Genomic DNA, 11,727 nt, shown 5'->3' on the forward strand with positions numbered 1-11,727 from the left:
CATTGGATGAAGGATTGAGAACCAGAGGGCACAGATTTAAGAAAATCGGCAAAGGAAGCAATGGCGACATGAGGAAGATCTTTTTCACGCAGTGAGCGGTTGAGACTTTGAACGCCCTGCTTGAGAATGTGGTGGAGACAGGTTCAGTCAAGTTGTTCAAAAGGGAATTGGATCATTCACCAAAAAGGAAAACTTTGCAGGACTATGGCAAAAAGCAGGGGCATGCACTGGGTGAATTGCTCTTTCAGGGGATCAGCATGGATCAAATAACCTCCTGTACTGTAACCATTTTATGATTCCATATGTGTATCATTATTTGCCTTTGATTTCAGTAGTTACAAGCCTGGGATATGATCCGATTACATTAGACAATTAGATTAACAGCGCAGAACTCCAGCACCAAAGAGCAGTTTCACCTTTTGCCATGTTCAGCGGTCTGTGTTTATCATCTGCAAAGCATATAATCAGCTGTGCTGAAGGCCCTAAAATCCAAAGGCCAGCTGTGCTTGGACTGTGCTTATCTCCACTTAACATATTGAAGAGATGCATTGCTGTTGTATTTTTCTCTTTATTAGAAAATGATGGATCAAAAATTTGAAAATGCACTTCATTACTTACTTCCTTTTTGTTTCCTCTTAGATTGTACCGCCTCTGTCAACCGCCTTCCGATGGAGATTTATGAAAGATGCTGCTTTGCAAAGGCTGTTCGAGACTTTCCAGAGAGCTAGCGCTGCTAGACGTTGTACAATTTTGTTGTGTCTGTTTTGCTGCAGTCAAACTGTGGGCTGTCTGTGTATGCACAGTAATACAATGGCAGTTGTATTGTAGCAAGCAGCACTGGAACAGAACTGCTGTGTTGCCCAGACCTCCATTAATAGCACAGTGATAGTTGACTGTCCCACTCTTCATCAGCTCATGGATATATTATTATAGCAACCTATAGAGCAGCTACCAGATTAAGAACTTTAGGTATGCAAATGCCTAGTCTTGCATGGAATTTGACACCTCTGGTTTGTGCCAGTGTAATGATGGGTTTGATCACATCTTTTCTCACCATTGGAGTTCTACTGATTTATATATACATCCCAATGGCTATGCACGGACCTTGTTTTCAGATACTAACTGCCTGGCTGAAGATGTAGGATGCTATGCAAATAGATTGTTGCGTTTGCAGAGAAGCTGCAGCTGTTTCTTTTACAAAGTACCCATTACATAATGTACTCTTGAGACCATCCACAGTACTGTATGCACAGCCATTATATGTTGTGTAGCTACAGAAGGCTCTCAATCATTCTGCTTCACCAGAGCTCCTGATATATCCTGTACTGTTAATGATTCATTTTTTAATGAACAAACCATGTAAAAATTCCCTTAATTATAATGCCCCCTATGGTATTATGCCTTCCCTGTTGCTTCTAAGACAGCTTGAATGTGGTTCACTGAAATTGTCCAGACTGTGTTTGTTCTTCTGTTGAATCAGTGGTTCAATTTTCCATTTACTTTCCAAACCAGCTGTTAGCAGCACAAGCTGAGTTCAAGTGCAAAATGTAAACTAATCCATTGGCCTTTTAGGATAGAGTTGCATTAATGATCTAAATTGCCTCAAATTTGTCCAAGTTCTTCACTTGTGTTTTATAAATTCTGCCCAAATCTTGCAGAATCTTACATAAAACCCTATAAATTTTGTTGGTAAATATTGCTATTTCTGACAATAATGTACCTGTTGGAACTGTTTTATTGTCATGGGTGACAGTATTAGTATCTGCATTTCACATTGAGCAACAGGAAGTAAAACCTCCCAACATTCATTTGCCTGCGTTATTCTTGAGGTTGCTGACATGAAACCTTGTGTTTACCCAGTGCAGTACTTAATTCTGATTGCTTCTGCCACAATACCTATTGACGCAAAATCTGTCGAGAGCTGGATGAAAAGGGGAGGAACTGGATTCTAACAGATATGTCATGAAGAAAAAGGCAGACTGTAGGCTATGTTATTTTAGCCTCGATACATCTCCACATTTTCAATTTGAAATTGCTGGCACTTAGGCTAGAATTATTTGAAAAGCTGTCTAATTTGTTCTAATATTTGTTATGTGGCAAACAGCAAGAGGCCTTTTTGTAAGCATTTTGGTTTTAGTATTAACTTTTTTAAAAATTCTGTCTATTTGCACAATAGATAAGTGTTGAAGCTGTTGTCTCAGGGCGAAAGGTTAATTGGTTAAATTTTGAAGCCCGCTGATAGTGCCTTAAAGCTAGAATTATAAGCTCCTGGAATTCACCTGCTTTGTTAGGTTGAAATATTGTTCAGTATTAACATGGTAAATATTCTATGGTTATAACTATTTTCTTTTAAATGTAAAATATCTTCTCCTGCAATTGTTTTTAAGAATTATGTTGACCATTCTACTGGCTGAGCAGATACTGGTTTACTTATTTGTACATATGTTTTAAATTGCGAATTAAAGTAACTTTTTGGCTGAGAACTGGGGAGAATGATATAAGCAGTGAAGAAACCGTATTTGATTAAATTCCAGTCCAAAATTCCATGATTTCCTGTCCATGCATTTCTGCACGGCTTGTAGCCCAGAGAACAGATCATTGCATCACCCCAATTAATCATCTCCGTTTTCACTGAAGCAGCATAGATTGTAATAGGTTGCATATAGGTTAAGACACACATTTCTCAATGTCCAAGATGCTTAACTCAGCTGAGCCAAACATGTGAAGAATCATAAATTCCAGTATTTCACCAGAGCAACTCTGCTTCCTTTTTCATGGGCTGTTTATATAAGCAGCCTTGGATGTCATCAGTGCTGTTCTGGTAGTAATTTAATCATGCATTACTCAGTGTGGTTGTAACAAATCTTGGAAATTTACATTGCCCCCTGAATGAAACTGTATCTATTGTGATGAATTTGATACTGCAATTGTCCATTCTTTTTAACTTAATTCTCCTTCTCCACTTATTTGTTGGCACTGATTACATAGAAGCTGGCCATTCTCTTGCCTCCTGTAAGTGATCTTTCTTTAGGTCTGAGCGAGATGGGGATTCCTGGCAGATTGTTCTTATTGTTGAGTCTCGTCTGTCTTCGGCCAGTGTCCGCAGGTGCACACTTTCCACCAAGACCCGCTGGACAGCAATCAACACATTCTTTCCCAAACTCCACTCCACCACCCCTGTCCCCTCAGTTAACCTGGCAGTGCTGAGTTACAATGTCTTTTATAGATTTGGGATGCATGCTGCACTGTGTGGAAATCTCCTGTGCAATAAGTAACTCAATTAAGAAATAATAGGCATTTTTAACTGGCTCCCGATTTGTTTTTCCTATATTTCACAACGTGGAAGATCAATTTATTGTGGCTAATAAAAGGATGTTTTTTCTTTGCTCATTGTGTACCAAGTTCCAAATTTAAGATTAGATTTGAATTGGCCCATCCATTTTTTTAAAAAAATTCATGTCAGTCCAAATTAATATTTTGGCAGCTTCTTGTGGCTATGTGTCTGCTCAGCCTGTATTTGGGTCAAATATTGACGTTAATATTTGCTTAAATTCAGCAAAAAATAAATTTGCTGAATTTGGATAAGTAGTAATTCATTGTCATAACTAAACTGTTAATAGAAAAATTGTACATACATTTACAAGCAACTTAAAATGCTTAATCCCCTGCAAACAGAGAATGGTACATTGTGATTCTGGCTCTTGTCTGATCTGTTTGCTGGTCTGATGCAATTACTTGTTTTAAACATTCAGGAATACTAACACAATTCTGTTTCATTTAAAGTCCTAGATTGCACCTCTTGTCTGGCAAATATCAGTTTGCAGATCTGTAAAATTAAGACAATCATTTCTCTTGATTTTAGATTAAGGGACCAAGCCCTTGTAACAGTTTCTGTCATTACCAGTGCAATACTTTCTTTATCAAAGACCAGCAAGGAAGAGGTGCACTTTCATCCCATGACTTATTAAAAATTGACAAAACCTTTGTTGTGTATAATGCTTGTAACCATTGTTTTGCTAATGTTGTAAATACATCAGGTTGATGATGTAGTTTTCCTTCAATTCTACAGTTGTACAGTGGTTAATTTTAAATGCTATTTTATTGAAATAGTTAGATTGTCAGATTTAACCTGTTAGCAAATAAATTTTTATTTACTGTTGAGGATTGGATGTGCCTTTAATCCTGTTTTCATTTAATAATTGAGCTTAGTTGTATTTAATGAACTTTCTGTCCCAGAATATCTATAGCAGTGGCTAGTCAATCACACAGTACGCTTTCTTATTGAATATCCAATTCATTTATCATTTCACAAGTTGGCTTAACGAAATTATGCATTTTTTTTGTAACAACGATTTTGTTAAGCCATTTTCTGTTTACATCTTTGATCTGTTGCACTCGTTTCTGCCCATCAGTTGAAACGCATTTGCAGAGTGGAGATTAATGGCACTTTTAAATAAGCACATTGCAGGGTATCAATTCTTTGCAACAATGAGTTAGGGTTGTTTAGGGAATGGAACACGCTGAGTTTGGCCACACCTTCCATTCTCAGTGCACTGATTAGTTTAATACTGGACTCCTTTATTCAAAACTTGGCCGCTGAGACTTGAATTGTTGCTGATGCTCATCAGAAAATCATCAATGGCACATACCCATGTGCAAAGGAAAAGGGACAATTGGTCAGTTATGGACTGAGGAAAGAGCTTCAGGTGACATGCCTGAGCTGCAGCAGTTGAAACTGCGGTCGAACATTATCTTGTACTGAGTGCATCCTTCCCCATTTCTCTCGGAAGCTTTCCCTTTAAGTTACTGAAATCCTGGAATTAGTGACGTTATGGAAGTAAGAATTGTAGACCCTTTGCGATGTAACTACTTTGTGACCAATAAAGTATTTCACCACAATCGTGAAGCTATCTCTAGTTTTTAACAGCACCTGTCTCAAAGGAAAAAGGTTTACTGAAACCTGGTACACTCTGTTGTAATAGGATCTGTAGACATAACTAAATAGGATCAACTGTTACTTTATTTCTGCTCGTGTTAATATGGACTTAAACCCTCCAAGAATCATTCATGTATCTTGCCTTTGACGAGATAGTGTTTTGCTTATCTTGTAGTGAAATATTTTTCTGGCACTTCAACATGTTTGACATCCAGTGAAGAATAATAAACTAGAAACAATGTAGGAGTTGCATGCTCCTGTTTACACATATTGTCAGTTCTTTACTTTAGGATTTTATGAAGGATAAACTTGCACAGAAAATGATACATTAACAAAAATAAGCACTCCTAATTCCCCAACAAAATAGCTGTAAACTAGTGTAATGATGCCACACAATACTCAAAAACCATGATTTATTACTACAAGCCTCCACAAAAAAATCACATGCAAACACCCCACATTTCTGTCCAAACCTCGACTCAACTCAAACCCCTTTGGGATTTGCTATCCCAATATACATTGGATCTGGCTGACACTTCCAACTTCCAACACAGTCAGTCCTCGCTGGAGCTATAGCTCTGTGAATCAGGTTGGTCATTTCCAATTCTTCTTGGAGACCGCAGTGCAAGATTCTACTGTCTCAGACTTTTAATGACAAAACTCTCTTAAAAATACCAAAGCATATTTTCTGGAAATATCCTGTTTGGATGGTCAATGCTTAGCCCTTTTTCATCTCTATTAGCCTAATTCCTGCATTGATACAGAAAAACCATTCACCATTCCGCAAATAAAACAATGGACCCCATTTGCGTGTGATATCTCTGGCTCCCAGATTGAAATGTTGGTGATAAAAATCCATTTTTCCTTAGCTGTTGTTGATGCTTAATTGTATAATGGCTGTTGACTGGGGGCCAGCAGCTCTGAGAGTCTGCTAGTTTCTTTAATTGGATTGTCTGATGGCCACAGTTTTGCCTTTAAGACAGTAATATCCCAGTGTCTTGATGCAATGTTGGCTTGGTTTTGAAGATTAACCCCTTAAAGCCTTCCTCTGTGTGTGTCACGACTTGGCCTGTTTGTTTGCAGTGTTTATGTCCATCTGGGTTTTATGTTTATTAGAAGTCCAGTTGGAGGGGATTCCAATCCTCCACTAACATCTCATTCTCAGACCCAATATCATATTGACAGCAAAGTGTTTCCATTGTTGTGAAGGGGCTTGGTAGGGTAACTGTGGAGATGTTACCACAAATGGGTGAGATCAGAGTTCAGGGCCAAAGATAGTCACTTGTTACAATTCAATAAAGGACATCTTTTATTGACAATCCAATTGGGGAGTGTTACTATTTCAAGAGAAATCCAAGCACCTTGTTTTCACCAGCGGAAGGATGCAAGAAGATTTCACATTTTTCACAAAATACTATTCATGCTTCTGCAACCTGAAGACTTATATATCCTATTTTGTACAAAGTCCAATTGCTTCAGACACAACTGCCTGTATCTCATTTCCTTGTCGTTGCATTCCTTACTGACCTACATTGGGATTGAGTTCCCCTAACACAATGAATTTTAAATTCTCCCCCCTTGTCTTTTAATTTCTATTTGCTGGCATTCTACCACCCAGTCCATCATGGAATCGGAGATGGTGAGGGTTGGACAACAGAAATGCTTGTTGACCTTGGGTGGGAATTTCCAGGCTTGTTTGAGTGAAACCCTATAATCACATCCAATGTCTTTGGTCCATCTGCTCACTGCAATCTTTTGCAGCTTCGAAAAACTGAGCAGAGATTCAACTTCCAAATTTTATGCATACTCTCTCCCTTTACCCACAAATTTGTCACAAAATGTTAAGCTCTAAACTACAAAAGTTCGGACACAATGTTCTCAACCTCCCTCTCCCTTTCTCCTCACATAAAAGCCTTCTCAAAACCCATATCTGTTCCATTATCTACTGTTTATATTTTCATGCCCCTATGTTTGAAGTGCATTAGAAATCTAGATTGCTGCCAGTACAAATCAGTGTGGGCTGAAGCTGCTTTGTGAAGTATATGTTTTTGCCATAGGCCCTAAAGAGATAATTGCTGGTATGATGTGTATTATAAGGTTCGTTACGATTTATAGCAGAAAGCTGGTTCTGCCAGTGATTGTTTGCAGATTATTATACCTCATTTTCCTCTGATTGTTCTAAAATTAATGAACAACTTCCTGAAAGCTGCACTATATTCAATAGTCAAAGAGAAATGATTGTTTCATATGGAAATAATTGCAGTCCAAGAATTTGACGTATCTCTTTCAACAAAAAAATTATAACAACATAAGTGGCTTCCCATGACTCTGAAATTATTTCTACAGTATAGGTAGACATGAGCACAGGTTGGTCTAGTGTAGGTGGTTGTGGTACATAAAATTAAATACGCACAGTAATAGGGCAATTGGCTCAACCAGTCTGTGCTGGTGTATATATTTCATGAGTCTTCCATTCTATTTATCTCATCTCAGCCTTTCAGCATATCTTTCTATTTCTTTTTCTCCCATGCATTTGTTTACCTTCCGTTTGAAAGCGTCCACACTATTTCCTCAACCATTTCCTGTTTCACAATCTAACCACTGAGTAGAAAAATGTTACCTCATTTCCCTTTGAATTGAATTTAATAGTAACTACCTTGTATTCGTAACCTCTAGTTTTGAAGTCGAACACAAGTAGGAATGTTTTCCAATCTACTAAAATCTATCCTTTTTTAAAAAAAGTGCCAGCCATTTCAATCTGTCCTAACAGCTAATATCTCTGGTGAATCTGTATTTTCTCTGGTGGTTCCATATTTCTATTATATGAGGCCAGAAATGTGCCCACCCCTCCAAAAGCAGTCTGATCGGGGTCCCATATAGATTTACTGTAACTATTACTTTTGAACATTATACCATTGGAAAATACTGCCATTGGTTTATATGCAATATTAATTGCTTTGCTGATCTGTGCCTTTTAATGATTTGTTCATCTGTATCCTTAGATCATTTCACTCTTTCACACCATTTTCTTATTTTCTAAGATATAAATGATGTTAACACTTTTTCCCATTAGTAAATCATCCCACATTGATCTGTGTTACAGTTCATGCGCCATTCAGTAACCCAGACCTAATGTTTGTTCCCTAATGTCTGCTACCTCAGTGTTGGTTATATCCTCAGTTTGAAATCATCTACAGATTTTAATAAACAGTTATTTGTTCCTAACCCAAACCATTCATGTGAATTGTAACAGTGGTCCCACGTACTAACACTTCTTCCAATCTGAAGTATTACCCTTTATCCTGTTTTCTATGTTTTAAATCAATTTGTTATCCATTCAACTATTTGTCCTCTGACTCTTTCTGTCATAAGTCTACCATATGGTACCTTATCAAATCCTTTTGAAAATACAAGTTCACAACACTTAGTACATTTATTCTTGCCTAACAAGAATTCTGTTGGGTTTATTAAACATGACTTGTATCCATACTGATTTCATTGTTTTCCCTGTAGCTGTTCAGCTATCAAAACTTTTAGTATACTGTAAATATATAAAAATAGATTCAAATATCTTTATCATCACTGGCATATTGTTGATTTACCTATATATACGTCTTGTTTTATTTCCCTTTTTGTGTTTTGAAACACCCTTTGCTGTCCGCCAGTCCTTTGACATTAATCTTTCTTCTAAAGAGCTTCAATATCTATTTCTTCTCCATCTATATACCCAGTAAAGAGCTTTTAAAACTGATCTTGTTTCAATGACTTAATGATGGCATCTTATCTCAAGGAGGACAGAGAATTTGTTTTAAGGACACTAAGAAGGCTTTAATGAAAAGCCCATACGTTGACATTGTCGCATGGGATGAACTTGCTGCAAATTATGCCATGTGCAATTAATTGCCTTTTCTAACAACCCAAAAGGATTTGGAAAGTAACAGCAGAAGCTCTGCTGCAGAGAAGCAATGAAAACTGAAGGATCAAGAGCAGAACTTGACCTGAGAACCACCCTCTTCCTCAGCAATTCTTGTCCTTTCTGTCTAAAGACCTGTGGCCCTTCCATGTCATCTGAGGTTGAAATTTGACAGGTGTCATCCTCATAACAAGGGATTAATGACAAATGATTTATTTTTCCAATTAGATCCCTTTTCTACTATCTGTGTTTCTTTTAACTAGTGAAAATAGTCCACTGGCTCTCTTTTTCCTGCAATATTTAGTTGCAAATTCTGTTCCAAAAGTATCCACATTTCAGTCATCCCTATTTATATCAACAACCTGTTACAAAGATTTTTTAAAGATACAGTTACTAATTGTAACTGTATCTGGATTTTTTAAAAAAGTTGAAACACCCTTTGCTGTCTGCTTGTCCTTTGGCATTAATCTTTCTTCTAAAGAGCTTCAATATCTATCCCTTCTCCATCTCTATGCCCAATAAAGAGCTTTTAAAACTCATCCTGTTTCCACGAATTAATGATGACACCTTATCTCAAGGAGGACAGAGAAGATGTTTAAGGACACTAAGAAGGCTTCAATGAAAAGCCCACATGTTGACATTGGTGCATGGGATGAACTGCTGCAAATTATGTCATGTGGAATCGCCTTTTCTAACGACCCAAAAGGATTTGGAAAGCAAGGAGCTCTGAGATAGAGCGACAGAACCTGTCCGAAGAATCTGATGTTTACAAATTAGTACAGATCAATTATAGTTTCTCTGATCAATTATTCCTGCCTTACATTAGCTTAAAATCAATTACATTTAGTATACACATATCAATAATAATCCCTGACATTCACCTCAGCCAATTGCATTTTGCTGTCCAGTATAGTGATATCTCATTTGTCCAATTAACCCAGATGCTAATTCCAGCCTTGGCTAAAGTCACTTCCTTGTTGCCTGGTTACTTTAGACGCTTACTCCAGGGATCAAAGTGGATGTTCCCACTGGATCATTGCCAAACTGGGTAGACAGGTGATCCTATGTCCGGCACACTTCCAACCTGAGTCTAGACAATGAATACGCTTACTCAGTAATGTTGCAATATGTGTTCCCGCGTAAGAAACTTTCTGATGCGAATTTCACTAACTAAATGGGGTTCCCAGGTCTTTGGCTCTGAACTATTCGCCTTTACCATCATCCCTTACAACAACCTGCTTTCGGCTAAAGCAAACAATGATTCAGACAATACTTAAAATATATTAAATTATCGATATATATGTTTTAAAATCATAATTACTTGTTTAAGTTTCTTACTGCATTCACATATTTGTAAACTATTCTCTCATTAGCTTATTAACTTGTTTCAAGAATCATTTAACTCTTTATTGGTAGTCATATCAGTGTCTTAATGCATTCTGCTTAAAAACCTTATTAACTGGTTAGAAATTTCCCACATCAGAAGTAAATTAATCAGCAATGTTGGCACTGTAGACAAATGCATTAACTCACATTTGAGATGTCTGGATTAATGTATTAGTATCACGACTGATCAAATTATCCTGATGGATGTAACTGTCAGACCAGGCCTGCATCAGGCAGTGAGGGAACCACCACAAGAAAGTAATTTATTTGACCTCTGCCTCACAAATGCAGACATGTCTGTCCAAATTAGCATTTGTTAAAGAGACTGCTGTACAGTATTTGAAAAGGCAGTCTTGTCTCCATCATTATGACATTTTCCACTGTGTTAAATGGGAAAAACTAAGACCTCTGAAGAAGAGTCGAATGGACTCAAAACATTAACTTCTCTTTCTTTTTTCACAGATGCAAATATATCAAACTAAAAACAGATCTCCTATTCATGAGATGCTGCGGGTCATCTGCAGCAGTTCAACTGTGTGTCGCATGGTTTCTAATCTCGAGGTCTAAAGTTTTCCTCCACGTAAGCAGTAAGTTCAAAAGGCAAGGCTGAAGTACCTCAACTATCTGACCACCCTATCAATTTTCTCTCAATTATCAATTATGCTGTGAAATGACAATTCCTCAATCACCAACTCAACAATGTCCACCCTGCCTTGCATGTAAGTCTTTGGAGGGGGTGAATGACCAGAGGAAGAAGTGAAATGGCAATTGGATGGGACGTGGGAGTTTCCTTTTTGTGGGATATTTTATTTTAAACTCATTTATGGGATGTAGGAGATGCTGGCTGGGCCGGCATTTATTGCCCATCCCTATTTGCCCTGCAGAAGGTGTTGGTGAACTGTCTTCTTGAACTGCGACAGTCCCCGGGTTGTAGGTGCGTCCGCCGTTAGGGAGGGAATACCAGGATTTTGATTCAACGACAGTGAAGAAATGGCAATATATTCAAGTCAGATTGGTGTGTGACTTGGAGCGGGACCTCCAGGTGTTGGTGCTCCCAGGTATCTGCTGCTCTTGTCCTTTTAGATGGCAGTGGTCATGGGTTTGGAAAGTGCTGCCTAAGGAACGTTGATGAATTCCTGCGGTGCATCCTGTAGACGATACACACTTCTGCCTCTGTTGGTCGGTGTGGAGGGAGTGATTGCATGTGGAAGGTTTGTTTGTCCTCGTTGGTGTCAAGCTTCTTGAGTGTTGTTGGAGCTGCACTCATCCAGGCAAGTGGAGAGTATTCCATTACACTCCTGACTTGTACCTTGTAGACGTTGAACAGACTTTGACGAGTCAGGAGTTAAGATACTTGCTGCAGGATTCCTAGCCTCTGACCTGCTCTGGTAGTCTCAGTATTTATATGGCTAGTCCAGTTCAGATTCTGGTCAATGGCAACCCCTAGGATGTTGACAGTGGGGAACTCAGCAATGATAACACCTTTGAATGG

The 11,727-nt window shown here is 38.1% G+C and overlaps 1 protein-coding gene across 1 annotated transcript in view; it reads left to right on the forward strand.

The window, feature by feature from the left end:
- The window catches only part of prex1 (phosphatidylinositol-3,4,5-trisphosphate-dependent Rac exchange factor 1), a 199,186-nt gene extending 195,027 nt beyond the window's left edge, over window positions 1–4,159 (forward strand). Inside the window, exon 40 of the mRNA XM_080204930.1 lies at window positions 640–4,159. Coding sequence (XP_080061056.1) covers window positions 640–682 — 43 coding nt within the window. The 3' untranslated portion in view covers window positions 683–4,159. The remainder of the gene's footprint in view (window positions 1–639) is intronic.
- The last annotated feature ends 7,568 nt before the right edge of the window (window positions 4,160–11,727 follow it).

Source organism: Carcharhinus amblyrhynchos, chromosome 16 (genome assembly GCF_965287045.1).
Source record: "Carcharhinus amblyrhynchos chromosome 16, sCarAmb.v2.hapA, whole genome shotgun sequence".
NCBI lineage: Eukaryota > Metazoa > Chordata > Chondrichthyes > Carcharhiniformes > Carcharhinidae > Carcharhinus > Carcharhinus amblyrhynchos.